The following is a 25292-nucleotide window of genomic DNA, read 5'->3' as shown; positions in this document are numbered from 1 at the left end:
ACTTTAGCAGTCACTATATTTGTCTTTGTTTGTGTTTAACTAATATAATTATTTTTATTTATTTATTTATTTTTTTTATTGAATTAAAGCTGTGAATTGCCTAAACGTAGTACTGTTTTATGCAGCCATAATGCCAACTTACTGTGACATAAATCAAGAGAGCAAAATTTTTTAAATATTTAAAAGACAGCAAACAAAAGATTTATGTAACTAGTTAATTTGTCTAGACAAATGCAACTCAACATAAATGACATTCACAATTCAGTTGCTTCGAAATCTAATATATATCTGAATGAAACTGAATATTATTTGTGGCCTAATGGTTAGAGAGTTGTAGCCCAAAGGTCGCAGGTTCAGTTCTCAACATTGGATTTGAGTCGAAAAATAGAGAAAATATATTTAAAATAATAATAATAATAATAAACTCTTCATATATATATATATACATAGATAGATAGATAGATAGGTAGATAGATAGATAGATAGATATATGAAGAGTTTATTTGCAAAAACAGATAACTGAAAAATCAAGATAACTTAAAAAATCAAAAAATGTAAAAGAATTAAAAAAACAATGTTTTTATTGTTTTATTGTGTGTTAGCTGTTTTTTTTTTAGTTATTTTAAACTAATTAAAAAAAACCCAACTGCAGTTTGATTGAGATTCATTTAAATGCACATGGAAAACATGATTTTAAAAAAGATAACTCTGTTTTTGCAAATTAACTCTTTATATCACACACACACACACACACACACACACACACACACACACACACTCATATATATATATATTCAAATTATACGCACGCACACACACACACACACACACACACACACACAAATGTTTTGGTGCCAGGAAACATAAGCCATCGTGTTTAAAAGTGTGTTGAAAGTTGAAACCTGTGTTTATCACAATCACAAACAGTCCTGGCAGACCCGAATATGCTCTGATAACCATCTTAATGCTGTTTTTATTATTTTTTCTGCTAAGTTTTGAGCATGATATGATGTAGTTTTTGAACAATCACTGTGCCAGTAAAGCTTGATGAGTGTAATATGTATGATATTTGAATTATTACACACAATGTATATTTTATACTCTGCAAAGTGGGCCTGAATAATCAAATACGGAGTGGCGGTGTCTGTAAAAGTGATAAAAACTGTGTATTGTATAAAGTACAGGGTCGACTGAGGGACGATTGTGTTTCCATGATGTTGTAAAAGAGGAGACAGACAGTCAATTAGACAGACAGATGGAGGAGACAGGAAGCTTAAATATCATCTTGTTGGAATGTTGTATGAACTATTTAACAATAAAATTTTCAATGCATAATGCTGATTGTTCAGTGTTATCCTGTATTTACACACCATTGCTTTTTCCGGTTGAAAGTACGTCAACAATGACAAACATTAGTCGGTAATGCATCGCCACCATAAGAGCACAAAATAATTACGATAAGTACAATATTTTGTAGATTTTCTCACAGACATCATTTAAACAGTTCATATATACAATTCTGTGATTCAGGTTGATTGACAGTTAGTTTCTGTGAATGTTTCACCCTGTTTTTCCAAGGCAGCATCTACATGGGATGGTGTTTGGAAAGTTTTTGTGTCCATAACAAACTCACAGATGTCATTACAGTTCACTATTCCCACAAAAAGTGCTTAGATGCTTCGAGATTTAGAAAAAAAAACTGTTCAAAAAGCCTGATTCATATTCAGATATGAGAGTTTTAGTCTTTCCATTCTGAAAGTGCAGGACAGTTTGAAGCATCACGGTCCTGATTCCAGCATCTTGGCAGAGATTTTAAGCCAGTGCGGTGGTTGTTGGGGCCATTTTACCCGGTCTCTCCTGGGCCCAAGGCTGGAGGTTCTGGAGAGCGTAGAGGGAGGAGTTATGCACACATAGAGGATCCGACGACACTGATTCACTCATGGACTTCTGGAGGGCGTCAGCCTGAAGCTGAAGCAGCATCCGATTGGCTTGCTGACGTCCCGCCTCTCTTTCCTCAGCTGTTTGCCTTCTGGAGATTTTGAAGTAAGATTATAGTTAGCAAAATGTAGAAATCCAAAACATCTGACCCTTTGATAAAATTCACATAATAATTAAAGAAAGTGTGGATTTTAAATCAAATTAGACACTATTGACAGACTGTGATGTGTTTCCAGTTATCAGCATCATGAATCTAGCTATTTCATTTTTAAATGTACATTTTCTGTTCTATTACCTTGCCATTAAATTACATAAAACTAGTAAACGCTATTGCGTCAGTGTTTCTAACACAACTACAGATTTCACATCTTCTCCTCTATACAACGTAATCAGTCTGTCATTTTTTCTCTCATTTTTGGAAAAGCTATAGAAACGCTATGGTGGATTTTTCTTTTGCTATTGGAGAAAACTAGAACGTAAAAAATATATTTGTTGTCCGTTCACCACTATAGAAATTTAACCAACTCTGACTATACTTCCGAGAACAACGGGATTGTGAAAAGGTCCGTATTTAAATTAAATTAATTTATTTAAATTAAATATATTAAATGTAATGTATTTCACTGTGATAAAATTGCTATCTAAAATTATTTGCTTAAAATGTAAACTAAATTTTAAAACGTGTAGTAGGCCTACCTTGAATCTAAACACGTCTAAATGTTTGCAGTTACATTTTCCTGCTTCAACAACTTGTTAAAAAAAATACACAAACACGTTAATGACATAAAAAGCATCTTGTACTGTTTTGAAATGCTTCAGTCATGTGTGTGATGCTCGGGTGAACAGATCTGGGTCAAACCGGTCTCACCTCCACTTGGTCCGTCGGTTCTGGAACCAGGTCTTGACCTGCGCGTCGGTCATCTTCAGGCTCTTGGCGAGGGCCGCGCGCTCCGCAGACGCCAGGTACTTCTGCCGGTGGAAGCGTTTCTCCAGCTCACAGATCTGCACGCGCGAGAACGAAGTGCGGGGCTTTTTCCGTTTGGGGGGAGTTCGGTTCTGATACGGGTGACCGATCCGCCGGGTCACGGTGAACGGAATGAGAGCTGCGAAACACAGCGACACGAGTCATTTACAATGCTCTGTTTTTTTTTTATATTTTCTAAAAACAAATAACCTATATATTTTTTCGGATAATTCTATAATTATTGTATAGGATACTAGCCTAAATAGTTTATAATTCGAGTTTGAAACGAAATTATCTTGTTGGCTAATTTATTGGCTAATTTTATTATTTGTTTCATATACATATACAACCTAGTTAAAATGTAACAAAACCTATTGTGAAAGTTGTTTTGTGTGTATCTTTAATGTATTTTGTAGGTAGCAATTTTGTCTCTTCCCAAAACTGTTTGTCCACATGAAGGACAACACTGTGGAGGAGGTCAACGCGTGCAGTGACAAAAATCAATCGGATTTGAGGTCATTTGATAGAAAATTTATTAGGCTAATTTCGTGCAGATTTATTTGACTAATGTGAATCACTAAAACTGTCACCTATGTTTGAAACAACATACTTTATATATATATATAAAGTATGTTGTATATATATATATATATATATATATATATATATATATATATATATATATATATATCTATAATTTATTTCACGCTTATTAAATGATTAAATCTATATTTTTACCCAAGGGAAAACGAACAGAAAAGGATGCATTAATTTCTGAATTGAGAGTTTTGAATGAGCATTTCCTTATTATTATTATTATTATTATTATTATTATTATTATTATTATTATTCCTTTTAGATTTTTTTTTTTTTCAATTTTCATACAGTTTGGGTCCAGAAACAAGCCCGCTTTTCTTATAACTGATTTTAAACCGTTGTGCTGAACTCAACTCAGTTCTACTTACATGTTGTTAATGTGTAGGCTACTAATGTTAAAAGACATGTCTACGATTTATTGACTTAATTGAAGAAATGTTCTCATTTTGATATAGCTTAAATGTAGTCTACTTTTGGGCCTAATCGTTGAATCAATATTTTGGATTAACATTAAACACATTACAGCAACCACCCACATAATTTGTTTAGTTTTGTTTTTGCCTGTGTGCGTTTTGTGAATTCATCTGTTTTTAGCGTGTAGCCTAAATATAGGCAAGCCTACTCATTTAAATTGATATAATTATTATAATAATTATATCAATTTAAATGATACAAATCTTACAATTATTGTAAGCTATACTAGTTGATTATATTTAATATCATTACAAAAACTGTATTAAAAAACGTATAAAGTTTTTCAGGGTGATACCATTGTGATAAGCTTGTTGTAAGTTCAACATATTTATTGATTTTATTATTTATTCATTTATTTTGGAGATGAACTCTTTAAAAAAATTAATATTTTTTTCTGAAGGCAACTGCGTTGGTCCAGCAGCCATATCTTTGCATCGTTTGAACAAACTCCAGCATCCCCAGAGATATTTGTCTTTTACCTGGCAGTCTGTCTTTAGGGAACCTGCGGTTATTGTCCATCCAGGGGAAACACAGCGCCGGTGCGGCGCTCACCATGGCCGGCGGCACCGCGGCAGCGAGAGGTCTGTGCGCCGGAACCCGGATCACTCCACTGGGCACCAGAGTGCCGCTCACCCCGTACACCCGCCCGGAGTCCTCCAGCGCGCCCGTGACTCCGGACAGAGAGATGGGTAAGGAGACATGAGGCGCGACGCTCGCCCTGGATGGGCTTCCCAAGCGGCTGTTATCCACAGTGTTTCCGACCCTGCTCTCCTGGTCCAAAGAGCCCAGAATCTGGTCGATCCCGAATCTTATGGGTTCCTGATTTGATTTCGATTGCGGTTTCGGCTCCGCGCGCTCCATGACTCCTCTTTGCGCAGCAGATTATGAAGGATTAAAACAAACGAAATCACGTTAACTGTGGCAAAAATAGATTTAATTTAGTTTTATTCTTGTCCATGGTCTCGGATGAACGTCCTCGTTTCTCTGATTCCTTGTTTGAACTCTGACAGGTCTCGCCACCTCTGCGCCACGCGTCAAACTGTCGAGTTTCCGCTCCGCGGCTCCTGCTAAACTCATCAGCTCAAGGTTTCATTGGTCGACTGATCCGAACCGTCATTATCTCTGTCTATTGGTTGACATTTAGGAACAGGGGAGAAAAAAACTGCGAACTAGAGCCTCATCATGTTATTCAGTAATGTCATCAGACCAATTTCTGAAATGCGCATTTATTGGGGCTGAAAGATGCTGCTGCTAATTTATTTACAGACGTCTCTCATTATGTTGAATTGCATTAGCACCGTTTTACGCACAAACTTTGAATTTACTTTGTAATGTTGCTTGCAACATGAAACAAGATTTGTAGGCTATTTCCAGTAGGAAATATCAGTCAGTGTTTTCAGTGCAAAAGGATAGTGTTAAATTAATTCCGTTTTCTCACTATAATACGATTCTTTCATATAAATATACCGGCAACTCTAATTATATATAATGTTAGCACATATTCAAAACAACGAATAGGCCTATATTGTGTATTTAAAAACTTAATACTGCAATCTCGATTTCGTGTCCTGTCAGTTAAAAGTGAGTGTTTTTCTACAAAATGGATTGACTGAGATAAACGTGAAGGATGCATTGCGTTATCGATCGTTCGGCAGAAATCGGAGACTGTCGGTGTTCGTCATCACTAAATACAGTCCCGCTGCTCAGATGTACAGCATTGATTTGTGCCATGGCGTTGATGAATGCTCAAACCCCACATGCCAAATGCTCTCCATCCGCGTAATTTCATTCAGTAACACTATCCCGCAACAGACCAATTAGATTTTATTACATAAATGTCACCGAAACAATATCCATCAAATATGAGAAGTTCTGTGCCGGACCGTGGCGCCGAGCTCTGCTGCTTGTGTGTGAGCGCGCAAAGCTTTTTAAATTGACGGCCAAATTCGTGTCCTCACTCCAGGAAATGGAGTGTTTGCCGAGGGCAGGCTGCTGGCAGGACACGCGCAATGAAAGAGCCGAGGAGATTGAGTCAGTAATGCAGTTTAGAAGCGCCTGAGCAGGTGAAATGGACATCTTTTACCACCGAGAACAAATGACACAGACTTACTTTGGTTTTTATTGGTGATTATTTTCCAGGGTGAATGTTGTTTGCTTTGCAATTATTTGGCATGGATTGATAAATTTGTATGCTAGCGTTTATAAAGAAAAGCAATCCAATTCATTTGTCAAAACTGATCAGAATAGCCTACATTTAAACGTCTCTTTTAAATGGGCAGATGTTTGTATTGTGTTACTAAAGGTGTTGTGAACTTATGCTGCATCTGACACCTGCTGAATTAACCCTTAATTGCACAAAACGCTATTTTACCAAATATTAGATTAAATCTGCTATTTATCAACCTTATTTCAATTAGCACAGGTTTTGCATTTCCTTTTTAAAATGATTGCTCGTAGACCTCATTCACCTGAGTTTATGCGCCTCAGTTTTGGAGTGGACATTGCTAATCATTCTTTTTTCATTCATTGCAAATCATTCTTTTTCACTCAAAAAACGAGATGCATAAGCTCAGATCAGTGAGGCCTATGCGAACAATCGCTTCAAAAAAGAAATACGAAACCTGTGCTAATTGAAAGAAAACAGTTGAATTCAATATTTGGTAAATATATGCAATTTTATGCAGGTCGGTCACTTTTGATCGCGAACACCACAAGTGTAACAAGGTGGGGAAAAAAATCTGAAGAAATGCAAAAAAAATATAAAGTTTTATCAATATTCTATACCCTGTGGGAGAAACGTCAGTACTTTAAATCCAAAGCGATTACATTAACATTTTCGGTAAAAAGAAAGTCCTCTTCGGGTCAAGGTGAAACAACGCGAGATTAGGCTATTCATGTGTTGGCCTACTCAAGTCGCTTAATATGCAAACAAATGGAAATGTTTAATAGTTCTAAAATTTAGCATCCACTTTAGTTGTTTTGTAATAAATCATCTGTATCATTAAACTCCGCAAATCAACAAGTAGAACAATGTAATTTGTGACCTGAGGTGCAGCAGCGTAATTTGCTCTCACAGACTATTAGCGTGGCAGTTTTCAGCTTCAGTCTCTCCAGTGAAATGGACACGGTGTCTAAAAATGTGACGCCGCCACTGAGCTTTTGACGGCTCTTAGATTATCGTTGACACATGAATGATTTTTTAAAAACTGCCCAATGAATGTATTCAGACATTTCTGGCAGAAACGCTTGACTCCCCTAAACGTGCTTCTGGCGCGCTTCCGTGCCATATGCGCACGCGGTGACAAATTTGGCCTGTTTGCTGTTAGACGCGCGATAATAGCATATAATTATGTGACATTTGCTTCTCCTTGAGTTTCCTGTTTGTCGAACAATTGACAACGTAAAGCAGTTATTCAGTGTATATCTTCATACACTCAAACTGAATTGTTTTTGCCAAAAAAAAAAAAATCTCTCTCTCTCTCCCCCTCTCTCTCTCTTTCTCTCGTGATTGATTGAGGAAGCTCTGAGCTCTTCACTATCGTGTAATCGGCCCCTGAACGATATCACTCGTCCTGTTTCTCAGGGTGTCCCGTGAGGTTTGATCCATCAGATGACCGAGTTAGAATAGAGACCTACTGGTATTTTCTAATTACTCCAACAATGTAATTAACTCATTCTTTTAGTTCAAGTCCAAAATAAATAAATAAATAAATAAATAAATTAAAAATAAAAAAATAAATAAATAAATAAATAAATTAAAAATATATATATAGTATTATTTAGGAATAATTAAATTGTCAAAAAAATTTATGAAATATATATATATATATATATATATATATATATATATATATATATCCTTTTCCAAAATGTAATTTTTTCTGTTAATACAGTTCATCTGTATTAATCTAAGTACTGAAATTATACCCAATTACAAAAATATTAGGCTAACATATAAATTAAAAGTCAATAATAAAAAAGCATGTCTGAGATGATTAAAAATGAGAAATTCTAGAACAATCTAGTTTAAAACACGTGCCAAAATTATGAAATGTAGGCCTAATCTTAGTATCTATGCCGGATTCATAATTTTCATTTCTGAAAAACTTTTAAACCAGTTTCAACAACACATTTTTGCTTACGACACACTTTGACTTGATTTGACTTTGATTCAAATCAAATCAATTTCAGATTCAGGCTATTACGATATCAGTAACTGATTTCAGATATTAATTCACTGCTAAAAAATAATGAAAAGGACGATAAAAAAAAAAAAAAATTGAATTAGATTTGAGACTTTTTTCCCTTTTTTTCTCCGGAAACATATTTTAGACACCTTTAAGAGCCACAACTTATCAATATGATTTTAATTCTAAAGTTTAAACGTGTTCCTCATAGATAAGATACACTTAGGCTAGTTCATTTTTGTATGAATTGCGTATTCATGCTTGAATTGTTGAATATATGGACACAGGGGCGGATTTAGTGAATTGGGGGCCCCAGGCAAATATAGGAATGGGGCCCTATACATTTGCACACATTTACCTAGATCAACTTTGAGGTCCTTTTTTGTCGTGATGCTTGCTGCTGCACAATGGTGCCACATTGTTGTGTCCAATGTTTCTAAATTTTTTATGTACATGTTAAAATAGGATTCCTTCATTAACATTTACATTTAATCATTTAGCAGACACTTTTATTATTTCATGTTGTAGACCATGAAATAGCAATTGATTAACCTCACAATTGAACCTTTTTTCAAGAAAAGGGATCAGAAGTATAAATTACTATATTATTTAAATGGATTTATGTGGGTGAATTTTTGCATTGGTCTGAACAAAAACTGCAGACTGGATTATTGAAAATGCAAATTCATTCTCTACCAGTAGGAGGTGCTTTTGGAACGTAAGAAATATAGTGGTTTCCCCGATAACGGCTGTAAACAAAGCAGTGCTCAGCTCATAAATGATCCTTTATCAGGTAAAATGAAAATGCGATCTAAACTTTTCTGAAGACTAAAGGTTTCTGAGGTTCATTCTGAATTAGTGAGAATGAGAAGAGTATGAAAAAGGTATACCCTATATTGATGAGTAAAGTCCACTGATGAGTTACCAGCGTAAACCTACATTTAATTTTAGTCATTTTAACTTAGGGCTGTCAATCAATTAAAACATTTTAATCGTGATTAATCGCATGATTGTTCATGAGTTAACTTGTGAATAATCGCAACTTAATTGCACATTTTTATCTATTCTAAATCTAAATGTACCTTAAATTAATACTTTTCCCTCGCTTTCACAGACAAGGCTTAAGATAGTCTCAGACTAAAATGCATGTTTGAGCTGTTTCAGCTGATAATATCCCGGGACTTTAAGTTTTTAATACTCTAATCAACATGGGCATGGACAAATACTGATGCTTTATGCAATATATGTTTATGAGTGAAACCATAGTTAACAGAGCATGAAGTTCTGTTGTCAGACAACGGGATGAATATGAAATAGTGACTGAAACGCGACCCATTAAGACTACATAAACAGCTCTCCCTTCCAAGATGTTAATCTGCACAAAAATCCCGATTTATAGTATAATCGTGCCGTTTTCTGATAAAATCAAATAGGCTACACATAAGATAAAGACACTAGCTGTGCTATGATTTCGACTATACTTGCATGTAAAATTAGAGAAGCAACATATATCTGTGTTTTTAACTGAAAGCGCAGCTCCTTTCAGCCGCTCGCTGAACAGAGCGGACGCAGAGAGAGAAGTGTGTGCGCGCGCTGGGAAAGAGAGACCTCGCGCTCGTGCAGCAGTCAGCTTCAGATGCATGATTTTCATTTGCTACAAGCAGGATACACAAGAAGCACGTTCAACTCGGAAACGCAGACCGTTGTCGTGGTAACAAACACCGTAAACAGCAACCGTTTGCGTGTCCGCGCTTATTGCGCATCTCCTATATGAAAAGCATTTTAGGGGGCCCCTGGCTTTTGGGGGCCCAAGGCAGTCACCTACCTTTGCCTAATGGGTAAGTCCGCCCCTATGGACATTTGATCCGGTATTAATCACGCCCTCAGATTTCAGATTTTAATGGCCGATATTTTTCACATTTAGCGTGCGCAAAAGTTTAGGAACATTGATGGCGAAATTCTTGCATTTTGTTTTCTTCTCTTCAGCCCCTCCATTCGTTGCAATGATTGAAGGTCAGATCCATCATTGGGCTCGACACATTAAATGTTTTATTCTCCGGAGAAACCGAGACGTATAAAACAGAAATATAAGGGAATAAAAGCCAACGATTTGTCTTTAAAATTACCCCCGTATTTGCATAATAGGGGATCCGGGTGTCGCGCCCGCGGGCGGTGTTTTTATTGCGCGTCTCCGGCGCGTTATCAATTTCCCAACTTCAGCACAGAGCGAGACCTGTCACGCGCGCGGATCTGAAGAACACAGACAGAACCAGAGATATAAAGCAGCAAAGTAGAATTAAGTGATATAAGGGTCGTATGTGCTTTTCAATAATAAATAAGAGACTTTGAGAGAAGCTGTGGAGCAATATGAATTGACGCCGGTAAGTAATAGAGCATTTTAAAACACCTACTATGTTTTTATTATGATCTGTGCCGAAGCACCACAGACTGAGGCAATGTGAAGATCACGAGTTTAAAGGCCACACTGGAAAAACTCAATAGGAGAGAAAATCCTCAAAGCCCTGAAGCCAGACTGACACAGCAAATGACATTTGGACTGTTAATAATTCTCATCCACCGTCCCCCCATTAAATATTAAATAAAGCCTATTAAATGTAAAGTAATAGCCCGTGAATTCGCTGGTGTTGTTGAACATCTGTTTCCTCTCGCACTGAGACTAAAGCATTGATTCTAAGTCAGATTCAATGCATTGATATGATGCAATGGTGCGACATTAGCAAGGTTAATGAGGAGGAAGCTCTGGTTTGAGTTTAGCAGGTTGTCTCAGTTTTAAAACGCTTTTGCATGAGCTATGTAGTATATGTCAGTTCTCTTTAAACTCAAACACATTATAGAAGAGTAAAAACATGTTGCAATACTTGTCTTCAGTTTCAACACTAGCTATAGATTTGTAACTTAAAAACCTTACAAGCTGAATTTTTTTTTCTTTAAACTAAATTTTGTGTAGCCTATGTGTAGGTTCTTCAAACTCACTGAAAAAAGCATCCAATTCAACTTAAACACTTACATTTAGTTGCAGCTTTAGATTTTTAAGCATATTCAAAATTACTTTATAAGTCATTTCAATTCATTTTTGTTTTAAAAACCTGTCTAGTTGAATTTTGTGTAACCTAAATGAAGTTGAAACTGGTTGAATTTTTTGACAAGTTAAAGTAATGGAAAAACAACCCATGTTACAGATCTTATGCGCTATAAGTTCTCTGAAATCATGCAATAGCTCTGCATGAGGAAAAGACATAGATTTAAGTCTTCATTCAATAATAATACTTTCGATTCAAACGTACCATCAATGATACCAAATGGTTCTCATGTGTCTTTTAATGCAATTTGGATGCAGACAGCTCTTAAAGCATTAAAGCATAGTCCTGGCAAGACAAAATGTAGTTCATAAACAATAACCCCAAATCAATCCGATTCAGACAGTAAAATTATTCAAGGAAAGAAATAAAAACCTTTTTCAGGCTCATCACATGATCCAAGCATTTCCAGTTTTTACAACCTCAAATCTATCAGAAACATCAGTCATGTCTGTCTCAACAGCTGTGTGCAGACATATTAATACATTTTAAAAAGCCCTCTGGTGTTTCAATCAACTGTCTGATCCATGCATCATAATTTTGCCCTAATACAAATCTGAATGCTGGAAATAAATCCATATTTGGAAACGTTCATTTCAGAGAAACAATGAAATCTGTGGGAGATGAATATATCGAATGGTTATAGAGATTTACACAGCCTGAGGACGAGTCCTGTATGAGGATATTCGTCCCTCCCAAAACTACTATATTACTTTTATTGGAAATTTTGGATCATTATTTTTGTATATTTATTTATGCATGCAGCTATCCCTGAATTTACTGACTTGTTTCTATAATGCACAGGAACAAAGCATAACATATTAATTGTAACACTTATGCATGTGGGGGAAAAAAAACTTTTAGCATATATATTTGTCCAACATAAACATTCCACATGAAGCTTTTACATGCCATTACTGTAAAAAGAAAAATCCATTTAATTCAGCTTAATCATTTATGGTAGCAACTGAACTCAAGTTTAAGTATAATCAAACTGACCATACAACTAATTTCAACTGGAGAAAAAGCATACACTTTAATCGTTTTTGGAAAAAAAAAATCAAGTATGTTGCATGAAAGAAAGTCACTTTATTGTTATATGAATAATGAGTAAATGATTCCTTTGATTCACTTTTGGGTTTAAAACAATTCATTTAAAGTTTGAACTTGAACACCCCCCCCCCCCCCAAAAACAAAAACAAAAACAAAAAACAAACAAAAGAGAGATTCTATTGTATTTCTGAGTTGGTCAATCATGTTAGTTAAGAATACATGTCAATGCTGGCTTAAAAGGCCATTTCTTTGTGTGTCGCAATAGGAATCCAGCTGCAGTTTGAGTTTTCTGCTCCATTAACCCCTCCGGCAAAAGACAAACTCGAATCATTCCAACTATGAATCGCATGTTTCATGCATACATCTGATATGAGGACAGTAACCAAGAGAATTTACAAATGGAGCTGATCAGGAACTGGTCAGAAATCAGTTATTCTGATGTAACACAACACCTGAAGTCAATAATTCACTTCGCATTACTCTACAGACACCTTGAGGGCTTTTGCACTGAGCTGAGAAATGAGAGGCAGACAGAATACAGACGAATGGATGTAGAGCGATGGAGGACGTGCATCTGGTCTGTGATGGTTGAGCGCTCGGCTGGTTTGTCCACCGCTGAACAGAAAGAAGACAGCACTGCCTGAATGAACAGAACAAAGGAGATGAACAGAGAGAATGCACGCATGTGTTTGAAGAAGAATACACGGTTAATGAAGATAATCAGGGAAGAAATGTTTAGAAGAGAATATTTTAAATACAAGAATCTGTTTTTTGTTTTCAGAAACATTGAAGTGGACGATGAGAAGCTCTTAATGTTGGTCACAAGTCTGACATAAGACTGTCATAAGATGGTCAGACTGAAGACACTAATAAAAATTTAATAATGAGTGAGTACATCATAGAAGTATAGGCCTACTATCTTCCAAACCATGTTTTTGTTGTACCCTAAATCACTATGGTAAAAATTATTAATATTTTAGAGCTGCTAAGACCAGGGTCAGAAATTACCTTTTACATTAAGAGGCAATTTTTGCCCCTGAAATTGATGTTTAAAATTGTGTCTAAATTATATGTTTTAAAATAGGAGCTAATAAGGCTGTATGACTAAAATTGTTATTGTTGATTATTGCTCTTGATATTGTAATAATTAATGATTATTAATGTTGATTAATAGAATACATATAAAAACTTTTTTTGTGTTTTGTGTCTGCATTGGCACGTTTTCAGCACTGACTAATCTAACTCTCTTCGATTGGCCATTGCATTCCTAGGCTCAATGGAAACGTGTGTGATTGGTTATAAGGCTCAACGCTGACACTTATTGCCACAAGCCCCCATGAATTTCCAACCCTAGTTGGGATGGATTTCCCGGGAAACTGCATTCTCCCGTCATTTGTCTGTGCTTATTTACATCACAACGATAAATAAATAAAAGACGGTCAGTCTAATTTTTTATGCAGTGAAAGGTGTAGCTTGAAGCCACAACAAAATGAACCTTGAACCGAAAATAGATTTCTAGCAGAAAAAGAAAGCGACGGTATTTGTAATAAATCATGAATCAACATATTTTGCATAGCATCACATTTGCTGTGCTTTGTCTGTTACTTGCTTCCATCTATATTGCCTATAAATTGCCTAGCCAAGTTATAATAGTTCACACCGTTTTACCTTATCTGATATGAATAGCAATCCTTATGATTAATATCTGCAGTGCCAAATTTTTGTACGTTATTTTAAACTACGGTTTTCATCAAGTCAGAACAACAGCAGCATATACTTACCTTCTAATAAGACATATTTTTTTCGGATATCTATATTTCTTTTGGTTATTGGGAGAGTTCTGTAACATTTGACACAGCTGTGCAGTGAATAGATTCATCCACGCAGTATAGCGGAGTTGAAGCACAACTCACGTAATGACAGAAACATTATTATATCATTCTAAACCAAATTTGTAAACACCAATTACTCATTATTACACAAAAATTTACTGAAAAGGCAAAATAGCATATAGCACATTAGTTTATCATAAATGTTTATCACTGCACACTGCATACACTGACATTTGCTAGTATATTTCACAAACTAAGAATTACTAAGAAATTACTAAGAAACATCAAGTAACACATTGAATTAAATGTGATTTTTAAAAAGTAGAAATGCTGACCTATATTATTTTATATAATAGCTTTTACTTAAAAAGTACAAATAGAATGTGAAATAGTATGCAGTATGCAATGATACACATTTCAAAGTATGCTGCATCTTTTAATTTAGCAATATTAGCATAATGTACACTGCATATTTATTAAAAGTAGTATGTGAAATATGCAGTATACAAGGATATGCATTAAACTATGCTATATGTTCCTGTGGCTCAGTGGTAGAGCATTGTGTTAGCAGTGCAAAAGGTTGTGGGTTCAACTCCCAGGTAACACACACATACTGGTAAGAAAAAAAAATGTATAGCCTGAATGTGCTGTAAGTTGCTTTGGATAAAAGCGTCTGCTAAATGTACTCTTATGTCCCTCTTGTTGATAGCAGAGGAGTGGATCCAATGAGAGCTTGAAGGGGCGAGTTCCTCAACAGACAACGAAACAACCATTTTTTGGTTGTTAAAAAAGGTGCACTTGTTCAGTTGCGTTCAATCCTTCACTGGCTGTTTTGATTTAAATCTAGCGGTTCTGTTGTGCCTCTGTGCCATAAGTTCAGTGAAGCAGATAGTGACGATTCTCTCCGGCCAATCAGTGATCAGCAGAGTTTACACGTCACATTTTAGTAATGGTACGGTTCACTTGGAACCTCATCCAAGGTGGTACTGAAAAAAGTACTAGGTACCAGGTACTGTACCCAGTGGAAAACCCCCCAAAAGTGAACCGTACCCAACCTGTGCCATACCATGCAGTGGAAAAGTGCCAATTGATTCAGCCAATTCATTCAAACAGCTGATTGATTCAGGAACGAAGCATTTGACTGTGTTAATGAGTAGTTGAGTAAAAGTGAAAGTTGACAGAAATAAAAAAGCTTAAGTAAAGTAGACATACTTCCAAAAAATACCTAAGTACTCTAACAAAGTATTATTACTTTGTTACATTACACCACTGGAGATGATAAACATTTCAAAGTGTAGTATGCTGCATTACATTTAGCAATACTAGCATACTGTACACTGTATACTATTTGAAAGGCATATGAAATAGTATGCATTATGCAGTGTACAGTATGCTAGTATTGTATTACGTTTTTTGTTGTTTTTTTTTGGCTAAGGGCTGCAGGCTTGCCTTACAGTGGCTTTGTTGTATTACTGTATGAACACAGTCTGTTTCTTTATTAGTTGTGGAGTGTTCAAACATGTTTGGTGTGTGTGTGTGTGTGGTTTATAGAGTGTGTTCAGTCTCCGTGTGTGTGGAGCGTAGGTCACTTAATGAAAGCCGATTATCCTGTGTGTGTCACGGTTGGCTGTTAACCTCCTCACCCCTCCTGTGGGCTGACCGTGGGGGGCCGTGAGCAAGTGAATGAGGGAGGGGGAGCAGCTACCAGCCTCGCTGCGCCCGGCCCTGGCAGAGCTCCTACTCGAGCCCCCTGCTTCCCACGGCCTGCTGGGCCTCAGACCCGAGGCTGTCTGCCCCCAACAACAGCCAACCAGTCAAGCAGCATCGCCCACCTGCCTGGCCCCGGGGCACACACATACACAGACAGGCCTCCTGCTCATTTTGTGTGTGTGTGTTTCATGAGAATGAGGCATGAAATGAGCAGCAATGAAGCTGGATGTGATTCTGTATCCAAAGAAAACTCACAGGTCAAGAGATTCCACCAAAAATGACAATTCTGTCACCTGTCGTGCTTGCTCTGGCAGGAAAAGCAAGATGTTAAGCAACAGTTTTTTTTTTCTTGGACATCCAGTGGTGCCTAAGACTGTAATCTGCATTTAATTGTATCTCCATTGTTTTTTTTCTTTTGTTTTCTTATGTTTAAAGTTGTAATTGTTAATTTTTATACTGTATTCTAATAATTTACGATTGTTAATTTTTAAAAATGTGTTTTATTTTGTTATCTTAACTGTTTTAGGATTGTTTATTTTGTTTTATGTAACTGTTTTAGGAGTTTGTATATATACCCATATATACATACAAATTCCTAAAACAATTACATTTTCCTTTTAATTCAAATTTATATATATATATATATATATATATATATTTTTTTTTTTACTTTATCTAGCTATATGTTTTCTGTATATACTGTTTTAAAATGGTTATACTTTTATGGTTTATTTTTTTGTTTTGATATCTTAACTGTTTATAATTGTTTATTTTTTATTTAAATTGTAATTTTATTTGTTTGATTAGCCTTATTTTATTGTAGGATTAAATTTTGTTTTATATTTGTTTTTATTCTATCCTAACTGTTTACAATGTTTATTTTAGTTTTTAGGTTTATTTTCCTCTTCTAACTGTTAATAGGTTTTTATTTTTCTATCCTGTTTATTTTATTTTATTTTATTTTATTCATTGGTTGATATCCATTGATTGATATGAAAACAGATTTCTACACTCAAATCCATTTGAAAAGGTGGTCTGGTATGTGGATCGTGAGAACTCTGGTACATTTTGAAATTGGTATGAAACCAAATCCGGCATAACTTGATAACACAATCTGCGTCATTGCTCAATTCACACTTTCATCTCACAGCTGTTCAGAGAGCAACTCACAATTCTTTGCATCTCTTGCACATATAAAGTTTTAGTGAAACTCACATTGATGATGCAAATGTGCTCTGTTTGGCATCACAGGTACAATGTGAAAACAGACCTGTAGGGCCGAAGGGAACTGAGTGAGTCGCGGTCTGGTGTGGATGAAGCAATCAAACTCAGAGTAAAAACAGCCTGAAACACAGAGACGTCTGCAGACCAACTTTGATTATTAGATGTGTGCAAATGTAATTATGAAACATCACACACACATTCATTGCTCAACTTTTTAAGATGATCCCTTGCGTTGTTTCCGTGTGGTATTGTTATGTGTTAGTGTGTGTGTGTGTGAATGAGGGTCGTTTGTCTTACTCAAGCTGTTTCTTGTATAAAAGCCCTCCAGCTCGGCCCACACAACTCAATTTGACCATCTCACAAAACATTATTAACTGCGAAACACCCTCCCTCTCGCTCTCTTCAGCGGACTGATGTCTTCTGCTTTGCGTTTGGATCGTGTCGTGTGTGTCTGTGTTTGTTTGTGCTCCCCAGATGGGGGTGACCCTGACCGGCCCCTCCTGCTGAACACCCACCTGTCACACACGCCCACACACACACACACACACACACACACACACACACACACACACACTTCATGTGAAGCTTTAAATGGAAGACAGGCCATGAGATTCTCGTTAGATGTCTAGATGAGATACTAGACGTTCAGAAATGATAAAACAGTTAAACTTTAAACTGAAACAGAGTAAAGAGTTTGAGGTGACATGAAAATTTTCAAAAGGCACTGCAAAAAAATCCTTTTTGGCAAAATTTCTGTGCTGTTTTTCATATATATCAACTTTTTATGATTTTTTTAATATTATTTTATTTAGCTGTCTCTATTTTTAAATTTACATTTATTTTGTTGTTGCTTTCTGAATGGTTTACTGTTATTAGATTTTTTTTGTCATCCTAACTGTTTATGATTGTTTGTATTTTTATTTCAGTTTTATGTCAGTTCATCAAGCTTAATGAAAATGAGAAATGTTTAATTGAAAACTAGCTAAAAAAGTTAAAGCTTATTTTTTCAAGCAATGAAAATGCTTTTTTTTATGGTTTTCATTTTAATTAACAGTTATAACCCTGGTTTAGTAGATATTGAAACCAATTTTCTGACAACACAAATCGATTAAAGTATCAGATTTTAAGAATGCTTAAATATTCTAACTGGAAAACCCTCAGGTCTTGGGTCTTTCAATGTGCGTGTCGGATTTTATTCACCTGTTTTCTGGTCCAGCAGGTGAAAGTGGTGCATCTGATCACTTTGTAAAGCAACATCACATCTATCTTCAACAACACACATGAATTGAGGAATCACTCACGTCTGGATGATGATGCATACACTCAACTTTAATATTTAAGGTATAAGATCTCATAAAGAATTAGATTTTTATCAAACCTCTAACACTAGAACTGATAATGTAAATAGACCTGTAAACATTCATATAAATCTGAAGTCTTGATGTTTGTGTGTGTCTGTGTGTGTGTGATTGTTTATTCCATATGCCGTACAGGACGACGGTGTTTTCCGCCCCCTTCCTCTGGTGATAATTGATTCGTGGTGAGTTGTGCTGATTGGTGAGAGGCACCCCAGGGGCGGGACAGACAGCAGCTGCCCGCTCGCCCGCTCTCTCTCTCTCGCTTCTGACCAGCTCTTGTTCTCACTGTCATTTTTTACAAAAAAAATCTTTATTCATGTCTCATTCTCAATTTTTGTTTTTCTCTCTGTCTTATTCATGATGTTATGCTGTTGAAAAGTTTGGAATAATTACATTTTTAAATGCTTTTGAAAGAAGTATCTTCAAGGCTGCATTTATTTGATCAAAAATACAGTAAAAATCACAAATATTGTTAAATATTATTACCATTTAAAATAAGTGCTATCTAATTGAATATAGTTTTTCTGTGATGCAAAGCTGAATTTTCAGCATCATTATTCCAGTCTTCAGTGTCACACGATCCTTCAGAAATTCTATTATGCTCCTCAAGAAACATTTATTATTATTATTATTATTATTATTATTATTATTATTGTTGTTGTTGTTGTTGTTGTTGTTATTATCAGAAAAGTTTGATGTTGAAAACAGTTGTGTAGCTTCATATTTTTAAGAAAACCGTGATGTTAGGGGTACAAATTTAGTCATTTTATTCTGCAAGGATGCATTAAATGGATCAAGTGACAGTGACTTATAATGTTACAAAGGAATCCAGTCACACTTAAGCTTGGGGTCCACTTCTCACTGTTAACTAACTATTAACTAACAATAGATAGTTAGGTAGTTGCTAAGGTTAGGTACACTCTTAAAAATAAAGGTTCTTCATGATGCCATAGAAGAATCTTTTTGTCTAAATGGTTCCATAATGAACCAAAAGGTTCTTTGTGGTGAAAGCAGGTTCTTCAAATTATAATAAATGTAAGAAAAAGACAGTTCTTTAAAGAATCTTTGACTGAATGGTTCTTTGTGGAACCAAAAATGATTCTTCTATGGCATCGCTGTGAATACCCTTTTAAGCACCTTTATTTTTAAGCGATCTGGAATATGGTCGTGCAGAACAAGGTGTTAATATGTGCTTTATAAGTACTATAAACAGCCAATATGCTAGTTATATGCATGCTAATAAGCAACTAGTTAATAGTGAGAGTTGGTCCATAAACTAAAGTGTTACCAAGATTTCTGTTTCAAATAAAAGCTGTTCTTTTGAACTTTCTGTTCATCAAGGAATCCTGAAAAATAAAATGTATTACTGTGTTAAAAAAAAAATATTAATCAGCAAAACTGTTTTCAACACTGATAAATGTTTCTTGAGCAGCAAATCAGCATATCAGAGTGATTTCTGAAGGATCATGTGACACTGAAGACTGGAGTAATGATGCTGAAAATTCAGCTTTGATCACAGGAAGAAATTAAAATTGACAGTATATTCAAATAGAGAAGATTTATTATAAGTTGTAATAATATTTCTAGGGCTGTCAAACGATTAATCGCGATTAATTGCATCCAAAATAAAAGTTTTTGGTTACATAAAATGTGTGTGTACTGTGTATATTTATTATGTATATATAAACACACACACATACAATATATAATTTGAAAATATTTACATGTCTATATTTATATTCATATAATTTATATTATATATAAATATATTTAATATATGAAAATAACATTTTTCTGAAATGTATACATGCATTTGTATTTATATATACATTATATATATATATATATATATATATATATATATATATATATATATATATATATATATATATATATATATATATATATATATATATATATATATATATATATAGACTTTTATTTTGGATGCGATTAATTGCAATTAATCGTTTGACAGCACTAAATATTTTACTGCATTTTTGATCACATAAACGCAGCCTTGGAAAGCAGAAGAGGCTTTCAAAAGCAACAGAAAACTGTAATTATTCCAAACTTTGACCGGTACAGTTATATGTTATATGCACATGGTTAATGCTTTAAACAAAGCTCTAACTCTAAGCATTAAACGTAACTCATGCTGCTCTCTTTGTGCTACAGACATGCTTCATACGGCTTGTTGAGTAGAGGAGAACACATTATCAACACACAAGTATCACTTATGTTTCCTTTACACTCTCTATTTGTCATAAACACACAGATGCGAGCGATGACAGACACGCGCTCATGAGGAGAGCGGATGTTGGCACAGACAGGCTCTCGCAGCAGATTGTTCCTCTCAGAGGCTGTCGAGGGGTGTGAGGGTGAGGGCTGTGCTGCACGGGTCTTTATCAGTTTCAGTACTGTGGTTTTCCTTACTCATTATTAAACAAGTAGCACACATCATAGTATCTGTGTGTATGTTGTTTTGTAGGAGAACCATCAATTACAAGATCAAATGAGTTCCTGTTGAATGCATATGGAATGAAAGTAAGTTCCACACAGAAAGAAAATATATGCTCTAATATTTTATTTTGCTAGCCTTTTATTTATTTATTTTTTATTTTGCAATCCTAGATATGTTGACAATCATTTCTTTTATTTTTTATTTATTTGCTTTAATTTTTCTGTTCAGTTAATTTTTATCTTTTATATTACTATAATTTTTTTTTAAATTTTATTTAGTTATTGTAGCTATGTTTACAATGATTTATTTTATATTATTTTGCTGTCCCTACTATATTTACAGTTATTTTACTTAATATTTTTTTTTATTTTGCTGTCCCAACTATTATATTTTTTATTTTATTTCATTATTTTGCTCTCTTACAATCATTTATTTCATTTTTATTTTATTTTGCTATTTACAATTGTATTTTTAAATTTATTAAGCTGTCCTATTTTTGCTCTTTGCAATTGTTTATTTTATTTGATTCATTTTTATTTTATTAAAAAAAAAACAATTAAAATATTCCATTTTATTTTAAAATGTGCATTGCAAAAAAAAAAAAAAAAAATTGTATGTAAATAGAATCCTGTTTATAGGTTAGCATTACAGTGTTCAATTTGTTTGTATTAATAATAACGTAATCATCTCAACATTAATATATTTTGATGTATCGTTTGCATTATTGTAATGTTAGAACCAGTTTCTGTGGAAGCTAATATTATTTCACCATCAGGAAGGATATTCTTTAACGTAACTCTCAAAACACTGTGAAAACTTTCACATCCCTCTTATAGATTTTCAGAAACTCATAAACAGGATCCTCATCCCTGAGCAAAGACAGTGTGATTTATATTCCAGTCATACTGTCACGGTGTGAAATGAGTTTTTACATTCAGCCACATGATAAGGTAAAACATCTCAAACTTTTGTCATTTGAGGAGTTTAATCTGTAGCGCAGACACACCTCATGCCAAACACTGATTTAACATGACAAGCTAATAAAACGCGTCTATGTAACCATTCAAACGCTGGAGATTTGACAACTTGCTCTTTCTCTTTTTCTTGTTCCTATTCCACACAATGGTTACATTCATATATACCCTAAATAGAATGAATGATTATGATTGGTGTTGCAACCCATTTAATTGCCCAAATGGTATACTGTCTTTTTTGTGGTTTTGGTTAATATTATATTACCCACAATTCCTCGGTCTGGGCAAGAGTTTGTGCTGGTTTTCTTTGTTCTTATGCAGTTCAGACATTGAGGAATGCAAGTCTGAAGAGGTTTTTAAACCTAAAACATTCAATCCTAAAATTCACATAAAAATAAATTAAGGTAGGCTACCTATAATTTAGCTATATTTAGCTATATATATATATATATATATCTATATATATATATATATATATATATATATATATACATACAAGCTAATTTAGCTTTCTCTCTCTCTCTCTCTCTCTATATATATACATATACAATACATATATCAGTAAAATATAATGTATACAGGTACTGTGACTATATTTACTATATTACTATTATTTAAAATGTCAGTAAAATATAATGTATTTATTATTTTCATATTTACTATTTTTAACACGGTAACAGTATAAAAAAACAGTACGTATATATATTTATGACGTTACTGGAATTTTAAAGTATCGATATCGTATCGAAAACAAAATAAGTGGTATCACCTATCCCTAGGTCGAACTGTTATAGCTCACTCAGGGCGGGTCTAATGGTGTGTTCACATCAGACGCGAATGTAATTATTCGCATTGTATATTCCATACAAAGTCAATGAAGCAAAATGTGTGACGCAGTTGTCGCGAATGCACGATATTCGCCTCAATCGTTCAAAAATTTCAAAAACTTCAACTGGAGCAGAAAATTTGCATGATGCGTTCTCGCACAAGCCAATCAGCGAAGAGCTTCTTGACATGTCCAGTTGAATCAGGCAATAGAAGAGTAGCTATCTATTATTATATACAGCACCATCCAGAGGATGAATAACGTTAGGATCCTGTATTGATGTGTGTTACATTTTACAACTATATATACACTGATATTACTATTATTTTTTATTATTGATAGCAGCATCGCTGTAGTCATGCTAATAAAATATAACTACCACTACAACTGATTTTAATTGTTTTCATCTCTAAACAGAGGATGGCCCACTGGATTGTGGATGCCATAACCCTGGCTTATCAGGCACAGGGTGTGCCCTGCCCGTTCAGGTTGTGAGCTCACTCAACTAGAAGGGTTGCATCTTCCTGGGCGCTGGCTCATGGCGCCTCGCTGACAGATATTTGTAGAGCTGCAGTCTGGGCGACCCCTAACACGTTCGCTAGATTCTATAGCTTTCGTGTAGAGCCGGTATCCTCCTGTGTTCTCACCTCAAACGGGTAGTGGCACCGAGAGGCCCCGGTTTGCGTCGGCTTGCTGAAATTGCTCCAGAGTGCTGTAGACCCTGTTCCATCACCCTAGGCATCTTCCATCACCCTAGGCAGCTGGATGTGGTGGAACGTCCGGCGCCAGGCCTTCATGAATCCGTGAGAACCATGGAAGGCTGGGTTCCATATTGAGACCTAAGCGGTACTCGTATGCGTATAGTCCACGGTATAGCCTTAGAGCCTGTGTTTCCACGGCAGACTTCTGCCTTCCCAAGAGGGTTTTATTCACCTCAAGTTTCTCCATATACACCCAAATGGATGCTATATGTGTATTTGCTTCCGAAAACTCCTTCGAGAAGGATGGGGCTTCCACAGCGTCCCTGTTCCAGGTGGAACGGGTACGTTTTCCCAGTGTTGTCCAGTCTCACCCAGTGAGGTAGTGCTTTGACAATGGTGAGTGGAACTACTTGTTCCGAGCCCCGGCCTACACCTAATGGGGCGCAGGCGGCTCACACAGGGCACTGGAAGGGACAGCACTCATGGCGCTTTGGTAGGGATCCCAATTAGTCGACCACCGACGTGATGTAGAGAGTGACCGACTGAAAGGGAACGTCTTGGTTACATATGGTAACCCTTGTTCCCTAAAGGAGGGAATGGAGACGTCATGTCCCGTCGCCACGGTTGCTGTACCACCGCTGAGGTGACAGGTCACCGGCTCGGCTCCTCAGCAAAAACCTGGTATGCATTGCATCTGCTGCCTTATTATACTCACACTGTGATCAGCGGCAGCTGGATGCAATAGTTGCATGCCAATGTGCATTGGCTCGTTTAGATTACAGTCGAAGTAGATTGGTCTATCGAAGTGATATCCCAATTAGTCGGTCACCGACATGAAGTCTCCGTTCACTCCTTCAGGGAGCGAGGGTTACCATACGTAACCGAGAGGTTATCTCCACTGTGGTTAATCGCGCTGTTTTTATTTGCGCGAGTGACACGAAAAACATCCCGCAAGTAATCTGGCGAGTGACACGATATGCATATTCACTTTGCGTCTGGTGTGAACACACCATAAGGTAAGATGGCACTTGTCAATCAACTTTCATGGGAGCGGCCTTCGTCCATGTGACGTCACACAGACAAGCTGAGAACGGCCTGATTTCAAAAAGGGGATATTATTTTTAGGGATTAAATAAAAACCACTGGGTGGATTTTTATCATCATAGTAGGGTAGATGTGTACACACACTGCCAACACACATTTATGTTCAAACAACATGTAAAAGTGAAATCAGCATTCTGACCCCTTTAAATAGGAAAGGAAAGGATGTGACGTGGCCAGGTATGGTGTGCCATACTTGGAATTTGTGCTCTGCATTTAACCCATCCAAGTGAACACACACCCGGAGCAGTGCGCACCCGGGAGCAGCTGGTGGTTCAGTGCCTTGCTCAAGAGTCTCACCTCAGTCGTGGAATTGAAGGTGGAGAGAGCACTGTGCATTCGATCCACCCACCGACAATTCCTTCTGGACCTGATACTCAAACCTGTGACCGTCGGCTTACAAGTCTGACTCTCTTTCCATTAAACCACGACTGCCCCTATACTGATAATAATAATAAAAAATGTTTCTTGAACAGCAAATCAGCATATTAGAATGATTTCTAAAGGATCAATTGACACTGAAGACTGGAGCAATGATGCTGAAAATTCAGCTTTGATCACAGGAATAAACAACATTTTAAAAATATGTTCACACAGAAAACAGTTATTTTACATAGTAAAATATGTCACAATATTACCGTTTTTGCTGTACTTTGGATCAAATAAATACAGGCTTAGTGAGCAATTCTTCTAAATTCTAAAACATTAACTATATTTCTGTTCCCAACATTTTGACTGATAGTGTATACAATATAGGCCTATTGCATTTATATAATATAATTTTGATGCAG

At 35.8% G+C, this 25292-nt stretch overlaps 1 protein-coding gene and 1 long non-coding RNA gene across 2 annotated transcripts in view; one reads left to right on the top strand and one right to left on the bottom strand.

Annotated features, from left to right (window-relative positions):
• Positions 1-1268: 1268 nt before the first annotated feature.
• Positions 1269-5069, bottom strand: LOC109066560 (T-cell leukemia homeobox protein 3-like). The gene is made up of 3 exons (XM_042737936.1): positions 4453-5069; positions 2807-3041; positions 1269-2029 (listed from the first exon to the last, which is right to left on the bottom strand). The coding sequence occupies exons 1-3, from the start codon at positions 4832-4834 to the stop codon at positions 1813-1815; spliced, it is 834 nt and encodes a 277-aa protein (XP_042593870.1). The 5' UTR covers positions 4835-5069; the 3' UTR covers positions 1269-1812.
• A 15459-nt stretch (positions 5070-20528) lies between these two features.
• Positions 20529-25292, top strand: part of LOC122139607 — a 10020-nt gene continuing 5256 nt past the window's right edge. The window contains exon 1 of the long non-coding RNA XR_006156414.1: positions 20529-20982. This is a non-coding gene — a long non-coding RNA (uncharacterized LOC122139607). The remainder of the gene's footprint in view (positions 20983-25292) is intronic.

This window comes from Cyprinus carpio, chromosome B14 (genome assembly GCF_018340385.1).
Source record: "Cyprinus carpio isolate SPL01 chromosome B14, ASM1834038v1, whole genome shotgun sequence".
NCBI lineage: Eukaryota > Metazoa > Chordata > Actinopteri > Cypriniformes > Cyprinidae > Cyprinus > Cyprinus carpio.
The sequence above is the reverse complement of the archived record's forward strand: the minus strand, read 5'-3'. Positions and strand labels throughout refer to the sequence as shown.

What these genes read in the sequence shown, in the direction of transcription:
- LOC109066560 (XM_042737936.1), bottom strand. Translation starts at nt 4,834, where the DNA reads ATGGAGCGCGCGGAGCCGAAACCGCAATCGAAATCAAATCAGGAACCC. An exon ending in CCCTAAAGACAGACTGCCAG is followed by an intron (nt 3,042 to 4,452) that starts GTAAAAGACAAA and finishes TGTGTTTCGCAG; the next exon opens with CTCTCATTCCGTTCACCGTG. An exon ending in AACCGACGGACCAAGTGGAG is followed by an intron (nt 2,030 to 2,806) that starts GTGAGACCGGTT and finishes CAAAATCTCCAG; the next exon opens with AAGGCAAACAGCTGAGGAAA.